The 25,667-nt window shown below is 49.1% G+C and overlaps 1 protein-coding gene across 1 annotated transcript in view; it reads left to right on the top strand.

Annotated features, from left to right (window-relative positions):
• The window catches only part of SCFD2 (sec1 family domain containing 2), a 156,937-nt gene that overhangs the window by 30,148 nt on the left and 101,122 nt on the right, over positions 1-25,667 (top strand). Inside the window, exon 4 of the mRNA XM_038769117.1 lies at positions 12,969-13,144. Within this exon, the coding sequence (XP_038625045.1) occupies positions 12,969-13,144 (176 nt within the window). The remainder of the gene's footprint in view (positions 1-12,968; positions 13,145-25,667) is intronic.

Below are 25,667 nucleotides of genomic sequence, written 5' to 3'. Positions count from 1 at the left end.
GCGCCGTCTTAGACTGTGAACCTCTTGTGGGACTGGGAGAATGTCCAGTCCGATTATCTCAGTGCTTAGCAGAGTGTCTGACACGAGCGGCTTAACCCATCCGGCGCCGTCTTAGACTGTGAACCTCTTGTGGGATGGGGAGAATGCCCAGTCCGATTATCTCAGTGCTTAGCAGAGTGTCTGACACGAGCAGCTTAACCCGTCCGGTGCCATCTTAGACTGTGAACCTCTTGTGGGACGGGGAGAATGTCCAGTCCGATGATCTCAGTGCTTAGCAGAGTGTCTGACACGAGCGGCTTAACCCGTCCGGCGCCGTCTTAGACTGTGAACCTCTTGTGGGACGGGGAGAATGCCCAGTCCGATGATCTCAGTGCTTAGCAGAGCGTCTGACACGAGCGGCTTAACCCGTCCGGCGCCGTCTTAGACTGTGAACCTCTTGTGGGATGGGGAGAATGCCCAGTCCGATTATCTCAGTGCTTAGCAGAGTGTCTGACACGAGCAGCTTAACCCGTCCGGTGCCGTCTTAGACTGTGAACCTCTTGTGGGACGGGGAGAATGTCTAGTCCGATGATCTCAGTGCTTAGCAGAGTGTCTGACACGAGCGGCTTAACCCGTCTGGTAGTAATAATGTGTATAAATCGCTAAGTTTCCGGGTGTCTGTCGGGGCAGAGGGAGGTTGTTGGAGCTCAACACCGTTTAAAGGCAGAGGTTTTGTCGCGGCCCTGCCGGGGCTCCTGGGGCCAAAGGGCCTTGCGGAGATGGGCAGTCAATCAATCAATCAATCAATCCTATTTATTGAGCACTTACTGTGTGCAGAGCACTGGACTAAGCGCTTGGGAAGTCCAAGTTGGCAACATATAGAGACGGTCCCTACCCATCATCATCAATCGTATTTACTGAGCACTTACTGTGTGCAGAGCACTGTACTAAGCGCTTGGGAAGTCCAAGTTGGCAACAGATAGAGACAGTCCCTACCCAACAGCGGGCTTACAGTCTACAAGTTAGAGCGCGATCAGGCGGTCCACAGCCTCCCGGACAGCCGCTCTAGTCCGAGAGCCGGTGGGTCCGGGAGCGTGCGGGTGCCGAGTCTCCGCCCTTCACCCCGACGACCTCTCCCCCTTTTAGACTGTGAGCCCACTGTTGGGTAGGGACTGTCTCTATATGTTGCCAATTTGTACCTCCCAAGCGCTTAGTACAGTGCTCTGCACATAGTAAGCGCTCAATAAATACGATTGATTGATTGATTGATTGACGAGAGGGGCAGTTGTTTTGGCCGGAGAGAGGACCAGACCGGAGGCGGAACTGGGGGTTGGAGTGGCCGCGGATCCCTTCAACGTCTGCCTGCTTTTACACTGTGGTGACCGTCCTTTTCCAGTCGGTCTTTCCCCTTCGCGCGACGGACACACGATGTCCGGGCTCTACGATGCATCGGCTCCCGTCGCCAAGTTTGGTGGCTTGGAAGTGACGCCCGAGTTCACCCCAAATCGGAGCGGAGGGGGGTTCGGAGGGGGTACCCATGGGGTCTCTGCGGCTTCTACACAACGGTCCAGGTGGCATCGTGGCCGTGCGCCACATCCCCCCGGGGTAGCCCACCTACAGGTCGTGCGTCCGGGTGCCCACAGAGGCCATCCCTGGCCATGGGCTGGGAGATTGCAACCTGCACCCCGCGGCTGGCACGGCACCCTCATCATCAATCGTATTTATTGAGCGCTTACTATGTGCAGAGCACTGGACTAAGCGCTTGGGAAGTACAAATTGGCAACATATAGAGACAGTCCCTACCCAACGGTGGGCTCACAGTCTAGAAGGGGGAGACAGAGAACAAAACCAAACATACTAACGAAATAAAATAAATAGTATAGATATGTACAAGTAAAATAAATAGAGTAATAAATATGTACAGACATATATACAGGGGCTGTGGGGAAGGGAAGGAGGTAAGATAGGGGGGATGGAGAGGGGGACGAGGGGGAGAGGAAGGAAGGGGCTCAGTGTGGGAAGGCCTCCTGGAGGAGGTGAGCTCTCAGCAGGGCCTTGAAGGGAGGAAGAGAGCGAGCTTGGCGGATGGGCAGAGGGATTGGGGGCATTCCAGGCCCGGGGGATGACGTGGGCCGGGGTGGGAACCTCCGCGGGCCGAGCAGCTGGCGACAGTTGTGGGGCGGGCACGGCCGCCCCGCTTCCAGACACGTGCCCTGAACCCGCCGTCTGTCGGGTACTGACTCTCACCCGGCGTGTCCCGCGGTCAGCGCCTCTCGCAGCTCTAGTCAAGCCGCCTCTCGTCCTCCGCCCTGGTCATTTCTGCGGCCACCGCCGCCTTCCCTCACCCACAGACAAAGTACAGAGTAGTGTGGGTTCGGCGACCTATTTGGGAGTCACCGGGATGCTGACAGAATGGTCGGCCGAGGGGCCAGTTTGCGCCTGGAAAGATACGTTGCCAACTTGGACTTCCCAAGCGCTTAGTACAGTGCTCTGCACACAGTAAGCGCTCAATAAGTGCAATTGATTGATTGATTACTGCTCGTTTTGTACTAAGAACTCTCTTACTTGGACCTCGGAGCATCGGTTAATAACCTATTACTCCATTTATTTTATTTGTCCGTGTTTATTCTATTTATTTTCTTTTGTTCACGTGTTTTGTTCTCCGTCTCCCCCTTCTAGACTGTGAGCCCACCATTGGGTAGGGACCAGGAGCAACGTGGCTCAGTGGAAAGAGCCCGGGCTTTGGAGTCAGAGGCCATGGGTTCGAATGCCGACTCCACCACATGTCTGCTGTGTAACCTTGGACAAGTCATTTAACTTCTCTGAGCCTCAGTGACCTCATCTGTAAAATGGGGATTAAGACTGTGAGCCCCACGTGGGACAACTTGATCACCTTGTAACCCCCCCAGCGCTTAGAACAGTGCTCTGCACATAGTAAGCGCTTAACAAATGGTATTATTATTATTATTATTATTATTATTATTATTATCCTTCCCTTCCCCACAGCACCTGTATATATGTATATATGGTTGTACATATTTATTACTCTATTTATTTATTTATTTATTTTACTTGTACATTTCTATCCTATTTATTTTATTTTGTTGGTATGTTTGGTTCTGTTCTCTGTCTCCCCCTTTTAGACTGTGAGCCCACTGTTGGGTAGGGACTGCCTCTATGTGTTGCCAATTTGTACTTCCCAAGCGCTTAGTACAGTGCTCTGCACATAGTAAGCACTCAATAAATACAATTGATTGACTGATTGATTGATTGATTATTATCTCTGTATGTTGCCAACTTGGACTTCCCAAGCTCTTAGTCCAGTGCTCTGCACACAGTAAGCGCTCAGTAAATACGATTGAATGGATGAATGAATGAACCTCCACCCAACCCAGGCACGCCGCCCTTCACTCAGTGGTAATAATAATAATAATTACCACAGAGTAAGCATTTAACAAATACCGTAATTATTATTATTAGTTAAATGCTTACTCTGTGCCAGGCACTGTTGTAAGCGCTGGGGTAGATACAAGATAATCGGGTTGGAACACAGTCCCTGTCCCACATAGGGCTCACAGTCTTAATCCCTATTTTACAGACGAGGGAACTGAGGTCCAGAGAAGTGAAGTGACTTGTCCAGGGTCACACAGCAGACGAGTGGTGGAGCCGGAATAAAAACCCGTGACCTTCTGATTCCCGGGCCCGTGCTCTATCCTCTAGGCAGTGTTGTTTCTCTCTATCTCTTGAGCCCCTACTAAGTGCCCGATACTGGACCAAGCACCTCGGAGAGGACAGCAGACCAGGCTCCTGTCACCAGAAAGACCTGTCGGAGATGGGCCGTACCCATGAGTACATAATTACTATTCTATTTATTTTATTTTGTTAATATGTGTTGTTTTGTTGTCTGCCTCCCCCTTCTAGACTGTGAGCCCGCTATTGGGTGGGGACCGTCTCCAGATGTTACCAACTTGGACTTCCCAAGCGCTTCGTACAGTGCTCTCCGCACAGTAAGCGCTCAGTAAATACGATTGAATGAATGAATGAGTGAGAAGGGGAAAATCTCCCCGCAGATCTGGGCTGGGGCAGATTGAGGGCACAGGGCGAACAGCGCAGGATTTTAAAGTTGGTCCAACAACTGGAAATGTTTCTTGGAGGTGCTTACATCCTCCACAGCCTCCAGGGTGGATGCTTATTCTCCATCCTGAGGCCTGTGGGATTTTCCAGTTTGGGGGAACAAACTCACCCATGCACAAACACACGCACGTATGTTCATTCATTCATTCCCCTTCCTTCCTCTCCCCCTTGTCCCCCTCTCCATCCCCCCCTTCTTACCTCCTTCCCTTCCCCACAGCACCTGTATATATGTATATATGTTTGTACCTATTTATTACTCAATTTATTTATTTTACTTGTACATATCTATTCTATTTATTTTATTTTGTTAGTATGCTTGGTTTTGTTCTCTGTCTCTGTCCATCCCCCCATCTTACCTCCTTCCCTTCCCCACAGCACCTGTATATATGTATATATGCTTGTACCTATTTATTACTCTATTTATTTATTTATTTATTTATTTATTTATTTTACTTGTACATATCTATTCTATTTATTTTATTTTGTTAGTATGTTTGGTTTTGTTCTCTGTCTCTGTCCATCATCCCCATCTTACCTCCTTCCCTTCCCCACAGCATCTTACCTCCTTCCCTTCCCCACCTGTATATATGTATATATGCTTGCACCTATTTATTACTCTATCTATTTATTTATTTATTTATTTATTTTACTTGTACATATCTATTCTATTTATTTTATTTTGTTAGTATGTTTTGGTTTTGTTCTCTGTCTCTGTCCATCGCCCCCATCTTACCTCCTTCCCTTCCCCACAGCACCTGTATATATGTATATATGTTTGTACCTATTTATTACTCTATTTATTTATTTATCTTACTTGTACATATCTATTCTATTTATTTTATTTTGTTAGTATGTTTGGTTTTGTTCTCTGTCTCCCCCTTCTAGACTGTGAGCCCACTGTTGGGTAGGGACTGTCTCTATATGTTGCCAACTTGGACTTCCCAAGCGCTTAGTCCAGTGTTCTGCACACAGTAAGTGCTCAGTAAATACGATTGATTGATTCATTCATTCATTCAGTCAGTCTTTCTAGACTGTGAGCCCACTGTTGGGTAGGGACCGTCTCTGTATGTTGCCAACTTGGACTTCCCAAGCGCTTAGTCCAGTGCTCTGCACACAGTAAGCGCTCAATCATCATCATCATCAATCGTATTTATTGAGCGCTTACTATGTGCAGAGCACTGGACTAAGCGCTTGGGAAGTCCAAATTGGCAACATCTAGAGACAGTCCCTACCCAACAGTGGGCTCACAGTCTAAAAGGGGGAGACAGAGAACAAAACCAAACATACTAACAAAATAAAATAAATAGAATAGCTATGTACAAGTAAAATAAGTAACGATTGAATGTACTGAGCGCTTACTGTGTGCAGAGTGCTGCACGAAGCGCTTGGAAAGTACAATTCAGCAGTAAAGACAGACAATCTCTGCCCACACCAGACTGACAGTCTAGAAGCGGGGGAGACAGACATCGAAACAAGGAAAGAGGACCGAGGCTCGTAGTCTCCCTGCCCTCGTCCCGTGGAGCTGACACCTCTAACTCGGGCCCTTCTTCCTTCTGCTGCTGTCCGTCGCTTTTAGGGTCCCAAGTTGCCGCTTGGAGAAAACAGTTGGGGTTCGGGGATGGTCAAGGTTGGAGCGGTGAGAACCCCAGGGCTCCCTCCCGGAGCGCCACGGACAGACTCTGTACCGGGCCGGGCCCAAGTTGAGCGGGAGGCTCTCAGGGTTCACGGGCCAGAGGTTCAGTGGGGTCTCCGGAGACCGACGAAACCCAAAACCGCTTTTGTTTCGGGCGGTGTCTGGTTTCACCCGGAAAGTCTGCCCGACTTTCAGGGGGAACCGCTCGCTCTCCAGACCTCAGCCCCCAACGGTTGCCCTGGACCGGCCCGTGGGCCACCGGCGAGCCTCCCTCCATCAGGGTGGGGATTGGCATCGAAGCGAGCGTTGGCATCGAAGGGAGCGTTAAATACAAAAATAAGGAAGCTTTTATGTGTTGAGCAACATTTCCCAGGCCCAACCCGTGGCCCCTCTCCCTGTTTTCCCCTCCTTGTTCCTCTCTCCCTATTACGGGGATGCCACATTCATTCATCCATCAGAGAGCCCCAGGCGGCTTGAGACCTGCAGATTTATAAATGGGCCCCTCTGCCGCGTACGAAATAAAGTACCCCTCTCCCCCTCCACGGAGAGATGCCGGCAAAACCAAGTCCATTCCCGGAAAAGGCGGAGGTCCCAGGCGCCGTCTTCCCTGTCGGAACGTCATCATCATCATCAATCGTATTTATTGAGCGCTTACTATGTGCAGAGCACTGGACTAAGCGCTTGGGAAGTACCAATTGGCGACATATAGAGACAGTCCCTACCCAACAGTGGGCTCACAGTCTAAAAGGGGGAGACAGAGAACAAAAACAAACATACGAACAAAATAAAATAAATAGGATAGGTATGTACAAGTAAAATAAATAGAGTAATAAATAGGTACAAACATATATACATATATACAGGTGCTGTGGGGAAGGGAAGGAGGTAAGATCGGGGGGACGAGGGGGAGAGGAAGGAAAGGGCTCAGTCTGCTGGGCAGAGACCCACGATCTTTTTGCCCACGATCTATACAGCACCTGTATATATGTATATATGTTTGTACATATTTATTACTCTATTTATTTTACTTGTACATATCTATTCTATTTATTTTACTTTGTTAGTATGGTTGGTTTTGTTCTCTGTCTCCCCCTTTTCGACTGAGAGCCCACTGTTGGGTAGGGACTGTCTCTATATGTTGCCAACTTGGACTGCCCAAGCGCTTAGTCCAGTGCTCTGCACACAGTAAGCGCTCAGTAAATACGATTGATTGATTGATTGATTGATTGATTTTTGCCTCCGGGTAGGGCAGAGGGAGGCCAAGCCTCCCTCCATCAGCTCGGCCACCGCCCGAAGTGGGCTGGGCTTGGTTCGGCCGTCTCCTCGGAGGGGCCGTGGCCAGAGCGTGACGAGGAACAGAGGCAGATTGGGGGCCTCGTCAGATCCCTGACCTTGCGACCCTTGACCCCGGGAGGGCATCTGCGACCAGCTCCGGCTGGCTTTTCTCCTTGACGAAATGGGGTGGTGAGAGTCTTTGAAGGCTCGGGGGGCGGCCGCAGGCTCCATAAATGGTTCTGGGAGCTTCCCGGCGGCTCGCTAGGAGAAGCAGCGTGGCTCAGTGGAAAGAGCCCGGGCTTTGGAGTCAGAGGTCATGGGTTCGAATCCGGGCTCCGCCACATCTGCTGTGTGACCGCGGGCAAGTCACTTAACTTCTCTGAGCCTCAGTTACCTCATCTGTAAAATGGGGATTCATTCATTCATTCATTCAATCGTATTTATTGAGCGCTTACTGTGTGCTGAGCACTGTGAGCCCCACGTGGGACAACCTGATTACTTTGTATCCCCCCAAGCGCTTAGAACAGTGCTTTGCACATAGTAAGCGCTTAACAAATGCCAACATTATTATTATTATTATTATTATTATTTATTATTATTATTATAAGTGCAGCGACCCGCCCTCATTCATTCATTCAGTCGTATTTCTTCCCCACTGGGAAATCCAGTCCAGGAAGACCCCCAAGCCGCCCGTGAGTGGCCGCGTTGGGGCCAGAACCGTTCATTCATTCATTCATTCATTCATTCAATCAAAAAAAAATTTTTTTTTACTCTATTTATTTATTTATTTAATTTATTTGTACATATCTATTCTATTTATTTTATTTTGTTAGTATGTTTGGTTTTGTTCTCTGTCTCCCCCTTTTAGACTGTGAGCCCACTGATGGGTAGGGACTGTCTCTATATGTTGCCAATTTGTACTTCCCAAGCGCTTAGTACAGTGCTCTGCACATAGTAAGCACTCAATAAATACGATTGATGATGATGATGATGATTCAATCGTATTTACTGAGCGCTTACTATGTGCAAAGCACTGTTCTAAGCGCTGGGGGGGGATACAAGGTGATCAGGTTGTCCCACGTGTCACAGTCTTCATCCCCATTTTGCAGATGAGGTCACTGAGGCTCAGAGAAGTGAAGTGACTTGCCCAAGGTGACACAGCAGACTTGTGGAGGAGCCGGGATTCGAACCCATGACCTCTGACTCCAAAGCCCGTGCTCTTCCCACTGAGCCACGCCGTTCCCCGTGATCTGCAGGTGACCTCCAACACCGCGGTCATCATTGCCTCCCCTCGCTCACATACAAAATACAGAGCAGCGTGGGTTCGGCAACCTATTTGGGAGTCCCCAAGATGCTGAAAGAATGGTCAGCCGAGGGGCCAGTTTGTGCCTGGAAAGATATGTTGCCAACTTGTCCTTCCCAAGCGCTTAGTACAGTGCTCTGCACACGGTAAGCGCTCAATAAATGCGATTGATTGATTGCCCCTCCCTTCCCCTCCCATGTGGCGCTCACGGTCTCAATCAATCAATCAATCAATCAATCAATCGTATTTATTGAGCGCTTACTATGTGCAGAGCACTGTACTAAGCGCTTGGGAAGTACAAATTGGCATCACATAGAGACAGTCCCTACCCAACAGTGGGCTCACAGTCTAAAAGGGGGAGACAGAGAACAGAACCAAACATACCAACAAAATAAAATAAGTAGGATAGAAATGTACAAGTAAAATAAATAAATAAATAAATAAACAGAGTAATAAATATGTACAACCATATATACATATATACAGGTGCTGTGGGGAAGGGAAGGAGGTAAGACGGGGATGGAGAGGGGGACGATCCCTATTGTACAGATCCCTATTGTCTCAATCCCTATTGTACAGATGAGGTCACTGAGGCACAGGGAAGTGAAGTGACTTGAGCGCTTACTGTGTGCAGAGCGCTGTACTCATCAATCAATCGTATTTATTGAGCGCTTACTGTGTGCAGAGCACTGCACTAAGCGCTTGGGAAGTCCAAGTTGGCAACATCTAGAGACGGTCCCTACCCAACAGCGGGCTCACAGTCTAGAAGGGGGAAACAGACAACAAAACATATTAACAAAATGCAATAAACAGAATAAATACGTACAAATAAAATAGAGTAATAAATTCATTCATCCAGTCGTATTTATTGAGCGCTTACTATGTGCAGAGCACCGTACTAAGTGCTCGGGAAGTCCAAGTCGGCAACATGTGGAGACGGTCCCTACCCAACATCGGGCTCACAGCCTAGAAGGGGGAGACAGACAACAAAACATATTAACAAAATGCAATAAATAGAATAAATATGTACAGATAAAATAGAGTAATAAATCCGTACAAACATCTATACACATATACAGGTGCCGTGGGGAGGGGAAGGAGGTAAGGCGGGGGGGATGTGCTGCGTACAGTGCTGTGCACACTGGTAGCGTTCAATAAATACCCCCGATTGATTGATCAATTAGTCTCTCGAGGAGTTTTCACAGTAGGCGCTTCAATCCTACTGATGGATCGACGGATGAGGATGATCTGTCGGAGGATCCCTGAAGCTCCGGCGACTTGGGCAAGGGGAAAGTGGGGTTTTTTCCTCGTCCCCCGGCCGATCTTTGGCCTCTGAAGCCTCACGCTTCGGGTCCCGACCTCCTCCGAGAAGGTCAGGCTGTCATCATCATCATCGTCAATCGTATTGATTGAGCGCTTACTGTGTGCAGAGCACTGGACTAAGCGCTTGGGAAGTACCAGTTGGCAACTTAAGTTGGCTGTCAACAGTTCCGCCCCGCCGGCCGCTCACGGGCCGACGTCGAGGCAGAGGGGTCCGCCGGGCCGATCCCCTTCCGGAGCGGCGGTGTTTGAAGATGAAAGCACCCGGCCTCGGTTTCGGCCCTTTCTGCTTATTTGTTTGCTTTTTTGGAAAGGAGAAGAAAGCTAAATTGGCCGGGGGGCGGGGGGTGCCGGCAGTCTTATTAATCATCATCATCAGTCGTATTTATTGAGCGCTTACCATGTGCAGAGCACTGGACTAAGCGCTTGGGAAGTACAAATTGGCAACATATAGAGACAGTCCCTACCCAACAGTGGGCTCACAGGCTGAAAGGGGGAGACAGAGAACAAAACCAAACATACTAACAAAATAAAATTATTAATCTAGGGTTAAATCCCTAGACTGTAAGCTCGTTAAATACGAAAGCATCCTCATACTGTTTTGAAATTGGCCTTCCCTCAGGATCAAGGCATACCGGCATTGCTCCCTCTAGATTGTAAGCTCGTGTGGGCAGGGAATATGCCTTCTAACTAACTCTTTTGTCTATTGGACTCTCCCAAGTGCTTATTCGTTTGTCTTTTTGTGGTATTTGTTGAGCGCTTACAATTTTCCAGCTTACTATTTTCAGCGCTTAGAACAGTGCTTTGCACGTAGTAAGCGCTTAATAAATGCCATTATTATTGTTGTTATTATTATTATTATTATCCAGGCACTGTAGTAGGCACTGGGGTAGATGCAAGCTAATCAGGGTAGATATAAAGCAGCGTGGCTCAGTGGAGAGAGCCCGGGCTTGGGAGCCAGGGGTCGTGGGTTCTAATCCCGGCTCCACCACTAGTCAGCTGTGTGACTTTGGACAAGTCACTTCACTTCCCTGGACCTCAGTGACCTCATCTGGAAAATGGGGATTAAGACTGTGAGCCCCCCGTGGGACAACCTGACCGCCTTGTAACCTCCCCAGCGCTTAGAACGGTGCTTTGCACATAGTAAGCGCTTAATAAATATCATCATTATTATTAGTACAGTGCTCTGCAGATAATAAGCACTCAATAAATACCATCGGTTGAATGAATGAATGATTGGTCAGCTCTCTGGAAGATACTTTGATAAGTATTATTCTATTTATTTATTTTACTTGTACATGTCTATTCTATTTATTTTATTGTGTTAGCATGTTTGGTTTTGTTCTCTGTCTCCCCCTTTTAGACTGTGAGCCCACTGTTGGGTAGGGACTGGCTCTAGATGTTGCCAACTTGGACTTCCCAAGCGCTTAGTACAGCGCTCTGCACACAGTAAGCGCTCAATAAATATGATTGATTGATTGATTGATTGATAGGCGGAGAGGCAGTGTGGCCTAGCGGATAGAGCGTAGGCCCGGGAGTCGGTGGATGTGGTTTTTAATCCCGGCTCCGCCACTCGTCTGCTGTGTAACCCCGGGCCAGTCGCTTCACTTTGGGGCCTCAGTGGCTTCATCTGGAGCACAGGGAAGCAGCGTGGCTCAGTGGAACGAGCCCGGGCTTTGGAGTCAGAGGTCAGGGGTTCAAATCCCGCCTACGCCGCTTGTCAGCTGGGTGACTGTGGGCAAGTCACGCCACTTCTCTGGGCCTCAGTTCCCTCATCTGGAAAAGGGGGATTAAGATTGTGAGCCCCACATGGGACAACCGAAGCACCTTGTAGCCTCCCCAGCGCTTCGAAAAGTGCTTTGCACATAGTAAGTGCTTAACAAATGCCATTATTATTATCATCTGTAAAATGGGGATTAAGGCCGTGAGCCCCGTGTGGGACGTGGACTGCGTCCAGCCTGATTATCTTGTAGCTACACCAGCGCTTAGTATAGTGCCTGGCACAGATCAAGCGCTTAACAAATGCTATTTCAAAAAAAAAAAAGTTCAAATAGTGAGTTCCCCATTGCAAACACCGACTTCACCATCAAGTGAGAGATGGGATATTTTGATACGGGACGAGTACTTGTACATGTCTTTTTTATTTTATTTTTTTAGCATGTTTGGTTTTGTTCTCTGTCTCCCCCTTTGAGCCCACTGTTGGGTAGGGACTGTCACTAGATGTTGCCAAGTTGGACTTCCCAAGCGCTTAGTATAGTGCTCTGCACATAGTAAGCGCTCAATAAATACGATTGATGAAGGTCAGCCGTGGTCGGAAGGTGCTGGTTTTCAAAACGTGCCTCGAGGACCGCTCCCCAGCCCCGTCCTTGCTCGTGTGGTATAATTCTGCCCAGTGAATAACAGGATAATGGCCACCTGTGGGCTTGGAGAAGCAGCGTGGCTCAGTGGAAAGAGCACGGGCTTTGGGTTCAAATCCTGGCTCTGCCAATTGCCAGCTGTGTGACTTTGGGCAAGTCACTTCACTTCTCTGGGCCTCAGTTCCCTCATCTGTAAAAGGGACAACCTTTTCACTTTGTAACCTCCCCAGCGCTTAGAACGGTGCTTTGCACACAGTAAGCGCTTAATAAATGCTATCATTATTACCGTACCTCGTTCTCGCCTGTCCCGCCATTGACCCCCGGCCCACGTCCTCCCCCGGGCCTGGAATGCCCCTAATCCCTCTGCCCATCCGCCAAGCTCGCTCTCTTCCTCCCTTCAAGGTCCTACTGAGAGCTCACCTCCTCCAGGAGGCCTTCCCACACTGAGCCCCTTCCTTCCTCTCCCCCTCGTCCCCCTCTCCATCCCCCCCATCTTACCTCCTTCCCTTCCCCTCAGCACCTGTATAGATGTTTGTACATATTTATTACTCTATTTATTTTACTTGTACATATCTATTCTATTTATTTTATTTTGCTAGTATGTTTGGTTTTGTTCTCTGTCTCCCCCTTTTAGACTGTGAGCCCACTGTTGGGTAGGGACTGTCTCTAGATGTTGCCAACTTGTACTTCCCAAGTGCTTAGTCCAGTGCTCTGCACACAGCAAGCGCTCAATAAATACGATTGATTGATTGATTGATTATTATTATTATATCTCCATTGTACAGATGAGGTACTTAAGTGGCAGAGAAGGGAAGCGACCTCCCCAAGATCACCCCGCAGACTAGTTGAGGGGCCGGGATCAGAACCCAGGTCCTCTGATTCCCGGGCCCGTGTTCTTGCCATTAGGCCAGGCCACTCCTCAACCGGTGGTTGGCCCAATGGTAAAGTTGTGTTTTCCTTTTGGCAGGGAGAGTGACTCCGGGGCAGCTGCGGTCCTACATCCAGCTATTCAAGACCAACCCCAAGGCCCTGGAGAGCCACTCTGGGCTCCTGCAGCTCGGCCTGGCCACCGTGCAGACCTTAGAGCACCCCCGGGCCGCCACGTGGGACAACTTCCTGGCCTTCGAGCGGCTCCTCTTGCAGGTTAGTCGGTCGTATTTATTGAGCACTTACCGCGTGCAGGACACTGTACTAAGCCAGCACCGCGCGTTGTTTCTGTGTGCCAGAGTGTTGCGTTTTACTGATGGCTTTGGGGTCAAGTTGTCCCCAGACTTTACCTGTGACAGCTCTTCCATGGTTTTGTGGAAATTTGGCGCTCTTGCATTCGGCTGAATTGCGTGGATCGCATCTCTTGTTTGGTTCATTCAGTTCCTTCATTCATTCAGTCATATTGATTGAGTGCTCAGTGTGTGCAATGTTCCTTCCAGTGGCAGTGGCGTTTCTGTACTTTGCGGTGGGACTTGGCGGCCCCGCTCTCCCAAGACTTCAGCTGAAGTCGTCCCCCGAACTTCCCTGCCGTCCCCTTCCGCTCCGACAGCCTTAGGCCTGGACCCCCGGCCCACAGCAGAGCAGAACTGGTGGAACTGTCAATCGGTTAAGCAGTCGGATTTACTGAGTGCTTACCATATTCAGAGCGCATACCATTTTCAAAACCACTCTTCCGTGGTTTTGTGGAAATTTGGCACTCTTGCATTCGGCAGAATTTCGTGACTCGCATCTCTGTTTGGTTCATTCATTCATATACCTGTACGCTATAACGGACATATTTCCTGCCCACGACAAGCTCACAATCTAGAGGGGAAGGCAGACATTAATATGAATAAATAAATGACAGATTTGGACGTAAGTGCCGTGGGGCCGGGAGTGGGGTTGAATAAAGGGAGCAAGTCGGCGTGATGAAGAAGGGCGGGGAGAAGAGGAAAGGAGGGCTGAGTCAGGGAAGGCCTCTTGGAAGAGACTTTGAAGCAGGGGGAGTAATTGTATGTCGGATTTGAAGAGGAATGGCGTCCCAGACCAGAGGCGGGACATGGGCGAGGGATCGGCGACAAGGTAGAAGAGATCGAGGTACAGTGAGAAGATTGGCATTAGAGGATTGGAGTGAGTGGGCTGGCTCGGAGTAGGAGAGTAACGAGGGAAGATAGGAGGGGACAAGGTGGTTGAGGGCTTTGAAGCCAATGGTGAGGCATTTCTGTTGGACGCGGAGGTGGCTGGCCAACCGCCGGAGGTTCTTGAGGATTGGGGATAACACGGAATGAGCGTTCCTGTCGAAAAACGATCCGGGCAGCAGAGAGAGACTGGAGGCAAGGCGGTCGATGCAGTAATCAAGGCAGGAGAGGATAAGTGATTGTATTAATGTGGTAGCCTTTTCAACGGAGAGGAAAAGGTGGATTTTAGCTTTGTTGTGAAGGTGGAACCGAGTGGATTTAGTCATGGATTTACCACGTGGGTTGAATGAGAGAAAAGAATCAAGGGCAATGCCAAGATTAGGGCTTCTGAGGCAGGAAGGTTGGTGGTGCCGTCTACAGTGATGGGAAAGCGAGATGGGGTAAGACCACCCAAGGCGGGAGCCTCGCTGCCCGGCGCCAGCATCACGCGTTGGCCCTGTGTGCCAGAGTGTTGCATTTTGCTGGTGGCTTTTGGGTCCCGAGATCAAATCCTCCCTTTGGGAAAGTTGTCCCCAAACTTTACCTGTGACAACTCTTCCATGGTTTTGTGGAAATTTGGCGCTCTTGCATTCGGCAGAATTTCGTGACTCGCATCTCTGTTTGGTTCATTCAGTTCCTTCATTCATTCAGTCATATTTACTGAGTGCTTAGTGTGTGCAATGCAACCTGTATATATGTTTGTACATATTTATTACTCTATTTATTTTGCTTGTACATATCTATTCTATTTATTTTATTTTGTTAGTATGTTTGGTTTTGTTCTCTGTCTCCCCCTTTTAGACTGTGAGCCCGTTGTTGGGTAGGGACTGTCTCTATATGTTGCCAACTTGGACTTCCCAAGTGCTTAGTACAGTGCTCTGCACACAGTAAGCGCTCAATAAATACGATTGATTGATCGTATTTGCGGCCCCGCTCTCCCAAGACTTCCCCTGAAGTCCTCCCCCGAACCTCCCTGCCGTCCCCTTCCGCTCCGACAGCCTTACGCCTGGACCCCCAGCCCTCAGCAGAGCAGATGGAGTCCTGCTGGTGGAACAGTCAGTCGGTTAAGCAGTCGGATTTACTGAGTGCTTACCGTATGCAGAGCGCTGTAGTAAGCTCTCGGGAGAGTACAGTATAACAGAATCGATAGATAAGTTTCCCGCCCACAACGAGTTTATAGTCTAAAGGGGAAAATGGGAAACGGCGGCTGGGGCAGGTGAAACGTGAAAACATTTCCCGTGTGCCTAAGAGGCTGGGAACCTGGCAACGCTCCTGCTTCCCCAGGACTCCCGGAAATCCCACTGTCTGACTCCGGCGACCCCAAAAAGACTATATTATCTATCATCAATAGGGCAAACTATTGCCCGGGGCAACCTCGTTAACAGTCTTCTCTTCGACATCCTCTCCTGCCCTCTCTCACTCTGATTCTACCCTACATGCCCTAAAGCTCCTCATCCCCGGGAACACTCCTGCCGACCGCAGAGTTCCGGAGCCCATCGTACAGTAATAATAAATATAAATAATATAATTATTATTATTATAAATATAATAAATAAATAATATAATAGTAGTAATAATCATGGTATTTGTTAAGCGCTTAGTATGTGCCAGGCACTGCGCTGAGTTCTGGGGTGGATGCAAGCAACTCACGTTGGACACAGTCTCTGCCCCACGGGGGGCTCGCGGTCCCGAGCCCCATTTTCCAGATGAGGTAACCGGGGCGCAGAGAGGTGAAGCGATTTGCCCAGGGTCACACAGCAGGCAAGCAGCGGAGCCAGGGCTAGAATCCTCCAACTTGCAGGCCTGTGCTGCCCGCCCGGCTGGTGGGTGATAATAATAATTGTGGTATTTGTTGAACGTTTACTATGTGCCAGGGGCTGTTGGAAGCGCCGGGGTAGATACAAGCTAATTGGGTTGGACACAGTCTGACCCGCTGACCCGCGTAGTAGCCCGAGAGGACCCTGGGGCCCCACATGGGGACGAGTTGGCTCAGCAGAATGGGTTTCGGCCGAGACACTGTGCTTATTTGTGGTTTTAATGAGCCAAGGCCCAGCCGCTCTCCTCTCCAGATAAAACAACCGGAATGTCACGTCGCTTCTCCCAAAAACAAGGCCCTGTTCCCAACAAGCCGCTCTCGGGAGGGTCTGTCCGCGTCCCAGCGCGCGGGGGTGGAGAGGAAGGGGGAAAGGAAGACCCCACCGGACTCCCTGAGTCACCCTCAAACGCCCACCCTGTGAGTCGTCAGTTCAGAGAAAGGGTGGACCATTCGGTTGCCTGTGGCAACTAGTCCCTGGCTTGGCCCGTGGGCCTCCCTCTCGGAGGGATGGGCCCGAATAATAATAATGATAGCATTTATTAAGCGCTTACTGTGTGCAAAGCACTGTTCTAAGCGCTGGGGAGGTTACAAGCTGATCAGGTTGTCCCACGGGGGGTGCTCACAGTCTTAATACCCATTTTCCACATGAGGTAACTGAGGCCCGGAGAAGCGGAGTGACTTGCCCAAAGTCACACAGCTGACATGTGGCGGAGCCGGGATTTGAACCCATGACCTCTGACTCCAAAGCCCGGGCTCTTTCCACTGAGCCACGCCGCTCCTCTATGCACCCGGTGGGGTGTCAGAGGGTTTTCGTCGACCCTCGAGAAAGGCCCCCCGGTTTCCCTCCGGTGCCCGGGATCCCAAGTGAGCTCCGGAGGTCCGACAGGGAGGAGGATCGCAGCGGTCCCTCGTAAAGGGGCCGAGGGGAGGCTCTCACGGGAAGCAATTGGGGGGAAAAAATGCCGGCGTAGAAACGGTGCAAAGCTTCTGCAAGCAAACAAACAACTCCAAACCCTCCGGGCCCCATAATTGCACACCACTCTGCGGAGGGCTCAGCGGTCCGTCATTCTGGGTGCCCGCAAGACGGGGGGTGTCGGCCAAGGTCAACGTCCAAACCAGAGGTGATCCTTGGAGATCGCCGAGCGGGCTCCTCGTTTTCCCCTTCCCAGAGATGCAGCCCGCGGCTTGGACCCCGTGGCTGTTGTCCCCCCCTCCGGATGATTTGGGGCAGGAAACCAAGACATTTGGGCCCGTTTGGGGCCCCTCAGTACCTCTCGTCTCTCCTAAAGGGCTGGGCCTCGGGGCCAAGCTCCGCGTTCTTTAGATTATCCGCTTCTTTTGGAGGTGCTCCTGGCCTACAGATTGTTAAGCACCTACTATATAATGATGGCATTTATTAAGCGCTTACTATCATCATCAATCGTATTTATTGAGCGCTTACTATGTGCAGAGCACCGGACTAAGCGCTTGGGAAGTACAAATTGGCAACATATAGAGACAGTCCCTACCCAACAGCGGGCTCACAGTCTAAAAGGGGGGAGACAGAGAACAAAACCAAACATACTAACAAAATAAAATAAATAGAATAGATATGTACAAATAAATTAAATAAATAAATAAATAGAGTAAAAAATAGAGTAAAAAATAAATAAATATTTATTTATACTAAATAAATTTACACTTAATAAATTTATTAAAAATAAATACTATGTGCAGAACAAATAAAGAAATAGAGTAAAAAAGAAATAGAGTAAAAAATAAATAAATATTTATTTATACTAAATAAATTTATACTTAATAAATTTATTAAAAATAAATACTATGTGCAGAACACTGTTCTAAGCGCTGGGGAGGTTACAAGGTGATCAGGTTGTCCCACAGGGGGCTCACAGCCTTCATCCCCATTTTACAGATGAGGGAACTGAGGCCCAGAGAAGTTAAGTGACTTGCCTAAAGTCACACAGCTGACAATTGGCGGAGCCGGGATTTGAACCCATGACCTCCGACTCCAAAGCCCGGGCTCTTTCTACTGAGCCACGCTGCTTGACCTACTATGTGTCAAGCGCTGTTCTAAGTGCTGGGGTAGAAACGAGCTAATCAGGCTGGACACAGTCCCCGTCCCAAATGGGGCTCACGGTCTCAATCCCCATTTTCCAGATGAGGTAACTGAGGCCCAGAGCAGTGAAGTGACTCGCCCAAGGTCACGCAGCAGGCAAGTGGCGGAGCCGGAATTAGAACCCAGGCCCTTGGGACTCTATCCACTGGGCCACGCTGCTTCCGTTAGAGTGCTTGAGATCAGGGACTGTGCTGAGCTTGAGTTTCCCAAGCCCTGAGGACCGCACTCGCCTCTCGGTTGCCTGCTCGGTAAACACCTCCGAGTGACTTATTGACGGGCCCGGCTTCCAGGGGAAAGAAAAATGGAATGGGTTTGCAAAGCCTGACCGAGAGGAGGAACTTAAATATTTTGACTCTGGCGCCCTTACAGAGGTTTAGGATCCCCACCCCGCCAAGCCCGGGGGCGAAAGCTCGGAGGACGCCTGGGTTCGGCGGCTGGCCAGCCTCGGTGCCCACGCTGGCAGCGGCTCCCATCCCGGAGTCCTTCAACCTCCCTGGGGCTCTTGGCGTCTCCCCTGTTTGTCCAGGGGCCAAGATAAATTTGCGAGTTCCCCCCGCTGCGTGTAATAATTGTAATAATGACTTTGGTATTTAAGCGTTTACTCTGCGCCCAACCCTGTGGTAGGTACAGGACAGTCAAGTCAGCCAGTGCGTGGCTCATATGGGGCTGTCCGTCTAAGGGGGAGGGAGAACGGGCAGTGAATCCCCATTCTACAGGTGAGGAAATTGAGGCCCAGAGACCGGAAACGACGTTTCTAAGGTCATCAGTCAGTCGTATTTATCGAGTGTGCCGAGCACTGTACTAGACGCTGGGGAGAGGACAGAATAACGGACACTTTCCCTGCCTACAAGGAGTTTAGAGGGAGAGGTCACACGGCAGGCCAGGGGCAGAGCTGGGATTAGATCCCAAGTCCTCTGACTGCCAAGGCTGCGCTCTTGACACGAGGCCACACGGCTTCCCATGTGTTTGTGCAAACACGTGTGCACACGTGTGTCTCGTGACTATGACTACCCTTTGGCATGCTTTCCCCCTCCTCCACCCTATATCATGTGTGCGGTGCTGTTTCCCATGAGGCCAGAGGATCCCCTCTCTGTCTCCTTAGGATTCGGGGTCCTCCACCCCATCTCAGTCGGAGGGTAATGGGTACGTGCGTCGTCAAAGCTACTGAAAGCTCATCTTCCTGCCGAAAGCTCACCTCCTCCAGGAGGCCTTCCCGGAGACTAAGCCCCCCTTTTCCTCTGCTCCCCCTCCCCTCCGTCCTCTCCCTCCCTCTGCTCCACCCCCCTCCCTGCCCCACGGCACTTGGGTGTATATATGGACGTGTTTATAATTCTATTTATTTTATAAATAACGTGTATATATTTGTAATTCTATTTCTATTGATGCTATCTATTGATGCTTGCTTACATGTTTTGACGTTTGTCTCCCCCCCCGCTTCTAGTTCATGAGTCCGTTGGGCAGGGATTGTCTCCATCTTCTAGACTGTGAGCCCACTGTTGGGTAGGGACTGTCTCTATATGTTGCCAACTTGTACTTCCCAAGCGCTTAGTACAGTGCCCTGCACACAGTAAGCGCTCAATTAATACGATTGATTGATTAATTGATTGATCTGTTGCCGAGTTGTACTTTCCAAGTGCTTAGTACAGTGCCCTGCACACAGTAAGCGCTCAATAAATATGATTGATTGGTTGATTGATTGATCTGTTGCCGAGTTGTACTTTCCAAGCGCTTCGTACAGTGCTCTGCGCACAGTAAGCGCTCAATAAATACCATCGAATGAATGAATTAAAAGGGCGAATCATTTGTCGTCCTGGCTCTGCCACGTGCCCGCTGGGTAACCCGGGGCAGGCAACTTGACTTCTCTGTGCCTCGCTTTCCTCCTCTGTAAAGCGGGGAGTCGACGTCCCTTTAGATTGTGAGTCCGGTGTGGGATAGGCACTGCATCTGATCGTATTGTACGTTGCTAGGCGCTTAGCACATGGCAGATCCCACTTTAGTCATTATTAATCTTATGGGCAGCATCAGCGGGGTTCCCGGGGAGCCGAATCCGTGAACATGCTCCTCATCTGTACGAGAACAGAGACCATCTTCTCCCCCGCGCCCCCTCACCCCGCACGCCTTCCCTTCTTACCACGGAAAAGCTGACGGAGCAGAGCGCCGGCCCCGGCTTCTCGGAAATCACTGTATCTCACAAGACTGTCTCTTCTCTGGAATGCACCCCTGGAAAATGGGATCAGATTCCAAGGACTCCGGTTTGTCGCCGTTTATTTATTTATTTTTTTTTGAGCGAATTTTGTAGAGGAGTTTTTGCAGTGGAGGAGGGAGAGGAAGCACTGGGGCCGAGGGCCTGCTGTCTTCCGTCTTCTCTGCCTTAATCTCTCCTTCCTACTCTTCCACCCACATTCCATGACTCACTCCAGGCTTCTGTCTAAAATAGTGATAATAAGGACAGCCGTAGCATTTGTTAAGCGCCCACTATGCGCTGAGCACCGGGCTGAGTTCTGGGGTAGATAGAAGATAATTGGGTCAGGCACCTCGTGGCGTTCATCATCATCATCATCAATCGTATTTATTGAGCGCTTACTGTGTGCAGAGCACTGTACTAAGCGCTTGGGAAGTCCAAGTTGGCAACATATAGAGACGGTCCCTACCCAACAGCGGGCTCACAGTCTAAAAGGGGGAGACAGAGAACCAAACCAAACATGCTAACAAAAGCTTAGGCATGAAGGAGAACGGGTATTGAATTCCCCATTGTACAGATGAAGAGACTGAGGTGCAGAGAAGTGAGGCGACTCGCCTAAGGTCCTGCATCAGCGCTTAGTCCAGTGCTCTGCGCACAGTAAGCGCTCAATCAATACGATTGATTGATCAGCACGGTGGAGCGAAGATTAGAACCAGGCCCGGGCTCTTTCCATCGGGACGCACTGCTTCCTCCACATCCGCGAGCCCACGGTTGGATAGGGACCGTCTCTCTATGTTGCCAACTTGGACTTCCCAAGCGCCTAGTCCAGTGCTCTGCACACAGTAAGCGCTCAATAAATACGATTGAATGAATGCGGCGGCGCATGCATCCGGGTGTCCAGTATCCGTGAGGGCGGTCAGCGGCTACTCCATTCCCAGGCAGGGGCGGGAGGGTGAGGGCTAGGGAGGTGAGGAGGGGGAGTGTGAGAGACGGAGGGTGTGAGGAGCTCTTTAACCCCCCCCCACTTCAGTTCCAAGATAAGATTCCCAATCAGGGGGCATTCATCGACCTGAAGGAAACAGAACACCATTCAGTTAGCTTGGACAAAGCCTTTTTAGACTGCGAGGAAGGCAGCATCTCCTCCGACGGGAACGTTTTCCCAAATCTCCCCGAAGCAGACTAAAGCCGCTTGTGTTTTCCCGTCAGCGGGGCTGTCAGAGCTTCACCCGCTGGGGTTCAAGCTGGGACTTTATAGAAAGACGCCCTCACTCATTGAATCACTTTCCTCCCGTCATTTCATTCATTTATTCAGTCGTATGTACTGAGCGCCTCTACTGTGTGCAGAGCACTGTACTGAGCGCTTGGGAAGTCCAAGTTGGCAACATGTAGAGACGGTCCCTACCCAAGAGCGGGCTCACAGTCTAGAAGGGGGAGAGAGACAACAAAACAAAACATAGTAACAAAATAGAATAAATATGTACAAGTAAAATAAATAGAGTAATAAATACGTACCAACATATATATCACACACACACATACACACACACACACACACACACACACACATATTTTTAGACTGTGAGCCCACTGTTGGGTAGGGACTGTCTCTATATGTTACCAATTTGTCCTTCCCAAGCGCTTAGTACAGTGCTCTGCACACAGTAAGCGCTCAATAAATACAATTGATGATATATATATATATATATATGTATCATACAGGAACTGTTGGGAGGGGACATTTGTTTGTTAATCATGCAGGCTAATGCCCAGGATCTCTAGTTGAGGGGCGGGGGGTGGCAAATATGGATCCTCCCCCTCTCCCCATCTTTTTTAAGGTATTTGTTAAGCATTTACTATGTGCTAGGCACTGTACTAAGCTCTGGGATAGGCCCGTGTTAATCAGATTGGACACAGTCCGTGCCCCACGTGGGGCTCACAGTCTAGAAGGGGGAGACAGACAACAAAACAAAACATATTAGCAAAATAAAATGAATAGAATAAATATGTACAAGTAAAATAAATAGAGTAATAAATACGTACAAACATATATGCATATATACAGGTGCTGTGGGGAGGGGACATTTGTTTATTAATCCTGCAGGTTAATGCCCAGGATCTCTAGTTGAGGGGCGTGGGGTGGCAAGTATGGATCCTCCCCATCTCCCCATCTTTTTTAAGGTATTTGTTAAGCATTTACTATGTGCTAGGCACTGTACTAAGCTCTGGGATAGGCCCGCGTTAATCAGATTGGACACAGTCTGTGCCCCACGTGGGGCTCACAGTCTAGAAGGGGGAGACAGACAACAAAACAAAACATATTAGCAAAATAAAATGAATAGAATAAATATGTACAAGTAAAATAAATAGAGTAACAAATATGTACAAACATATATACATATATACAGGTGCTGTGGGGAGGGGACATTTGTTTGTTAATCATGCAGGCTAATGCCCAGGATCTCTAATTGGGGGGCGGGGGGTGGCAAGTATGGCTCTCCCCCTCTCCCCATCTTTTTTCAGGTATTTGTTAAGCATTTACTATGTGCTAGGCACTGTACTAAACTCTGGGATAGGCCCGTGTTAATCAGATTGGACACAGTCCGTGCCCCACGTGGGGCTCACAGTCTAGAAGGGGGAGACTGACAACAAAACAAAACATATTAGCAAAATAAAATAAATAGAATAAATATGTACAAGTAAAATAAATTGAGTAATAAATACGTACAAACATATATGCATATATACAGGTGTTGTGGGGGGGGACATTTGTTTGTTAATCATGCCGGGTAATGTCCAGGATCTCTAGTTGGGGGGCGGGGCGGGGCAAGTATGGATCCTCCCCGTCTCCCCATCTTTTTTAAGGTATTTGTTAAGCATTTACTATGTGCTGGGCACTGTACTAAGCTCTGGGATAGGCCCGCGTTAATCAGATTGGACACAGTCCGTGCCCCACGTGGGGCTCACAGTCTAGAAGGGGGAGACAGACAACAAAACAAAACATATTAGCAAAATAAAATGAATAGAATAAATATGTACAAGTAAAATAAATAGAGTTATAAATACGTACAAACATATATGCATATATACAGGTGCTATGGGGAGGGGACATTTGTTTGTTAATCATGCAGGCTAATGCCCAGGATCTCTAGTTGGGGGGCGGGGGGTGGCAAGTATGGATCTCCCCATCTTTAGAGAAGCTGCTTTAGAGAAGCAGCGTGGCTCAGTGGAAAGATCGCGGGCTTTGGAGTCAGAGGTCATGGGTTCAAATCCCGGCTCCGCCAATTGTCAGCTGTGTGACTTTGGGCAAGTCACTTAACTTCTCTGGGCCTCAGTTCCCTCATCTGTAAAATGGGGATGAAGACTGTGAGCCCCCCGTGGGACCACCTGATCACCTTGTAACCTCCCCAGCGCTTAGAACAGTGCTTTGCACATAGAGCTTAATAAATGCCATCATTATTATTATTATTATTATCTTTTTTAAGGTATTTGTTAAGCATTTACTATGTGCTAGGCACTGTACTAAGCTCTGGGATAGGCCCGCGTTAATCAGATTGGACACAGTCCGTGCCCCACGTGGGGCTCACAGTCTTAATCCCTATTTTATAGATGAGGTAACCGAGGCACAGAGAAGTGAAGCGACTTGCCCAAGGTCACACAGCAGACAGAACTCAGGTCGTCTAACTCCTGGACCCCGGCCGGCTCTTTCCACTGGGCCACGCTGCGGCCTTCCCACTTCCTCGGAGGCAAAAATATCATGGAAAACGGAGGGAATCTTGCTGCTGGTTCACGTCTAAGATGTTCTTAGCCAAAAAAAAAAAAAAAATGGCTTTCTCTGGGCCGCTAAATACAGCCAATAATAATAATAATAATAATAATGGTGGCATTTGTTAAGCGCTTACTATGTGCCAAGCACTGTTCTAAGCGCTGGGGCGGGGGTACAAGGTGATCAGGTTGTCCCACGTGGGGCTCACAGTCTTAATCCCCATTTTACAGATGAGGAAACAGATGAGCCAAGGAAGGAACAGTTATAAACAACACGTTAACTACCCTATGCGTGTCTCCAGAGGCCCGTGCATCTACATTGTGTAGACGCCGTTTCCTTGGTAAGTGTCAGGAACAGAACTTTTATTAGCAGCAGTTTGTCATCTCTGGAAGGATTTTGAGGATAGAATGTCACTCATCCGCAGTACGAAATGGAATCCATTTTAGATGTATCTCATTTCTGTGGGTAGAATTTCTAGCAAGTAATGCTAAGTTCAGCAAGGAAATGCTTTCTTTTTTAACCAAAAAAAAAAAAAAAAAAAAATGACCTTAAGCTGGGCTGGAAATTCACCAAAGCCCAGATTTTCTTGAGAAAATCCTGCTACTTTTCTGCTTTTCCTGTCTTCCCAGAGAAAAATAGTGTTTGTAATGGATTCTTGGCTCAAAGTAGTCTTGGGTTGTTTCGACAAAAACTGTAGTTTTGCAAATGATAACGCTAGTACCTGAGTCTCTGCAGTGCTGTATGTTGCCAACTCGTACTTCCCAAGCGCTTAGTCCAGTGCTCTGCACACAGTAAGCGCTCAATAAATATGATAGAACGAATGAATGAATGAATGCCAGGCGCTCTACTAAGCGCTGGGGTGGATACAAGCAAATCGGGTTGGTCCCATGTGGGGCTGACAGTCTCAATCCCAGTTTTACAAGTGAGGTAACTGAGGCCCAGAGAAGTGACGTGACCTGCCCAAGGCCACACAGCAGACGGGTGGTGGAGCCGAGATTAGAACCCATGACCTTCTGATTCCCAGCCCCATGCTGTAGCCATGCGCTCCTCCCGCCAGAAATCCACATCTCCAGTCTCGTTATTTCTAGACTGTGAGCCCACTGTTGGGTAGGGACCGTCTCTATATGTTGCCAACTTGGACTTCCCAAGCGCTTAGTACAGTGCTCTGCATACAGTAAGCGCTCAATAAATACGATTGATTGATTGATATATACATATAGTCTTAGACTATAAGTCACTAAGAAGTGACTAATAGAATTGTCACTTCTAGACTGTGAGCCCACTGTTGGGTAGGGACCGTCTCTCTGTGTTGCCAACTTGGACTTCCCAAGCGCTTAGTACAGTGCTCTGCACACAGTAAGCACTCAATAAATACATTTGATTAATGATGGATCTGTCGCTGTGGGCAGGGAGTGTGAATGTTCACTGTGTTATAATCCTCTCCCCAGCGCTTAGTACAGTGCTCTGCACACAGTAAGCGCTCGATAAATATGAATGAATGAATGGTGCAGGGGCTGTTCCACCCCCCTGACCATCCTGGTGACGCTTCCTGCCCAGGATGCCCAGAGGAGGAGAGGAGGAGAATCCCGGGAAAGACGTTGCCCCTGCATCCCGGGAGCAAGCACCCCGTGGGCACCCAGGATCC

Source organism: Tachyglossus aculeatus, chromosome X5, assembly GCF_015852505.1.
Source record: "Tachyglossus aculeatus isolate mTacAcu1 chromosome X5, mTacAcu1.pri, whole genome shotgun sequence".
NCBI lineage: Eukaryota > Metazoa > Chordata > Mammalia > Monotremata > Tachyglossidae > Tachyglossus > Tachyglossus aculeatus.
The sequence above is the reverse complement of the archived record's forward strand: the minus strand, read 5'-3'. Positions and strand labels throughout refer to the sequence as shown.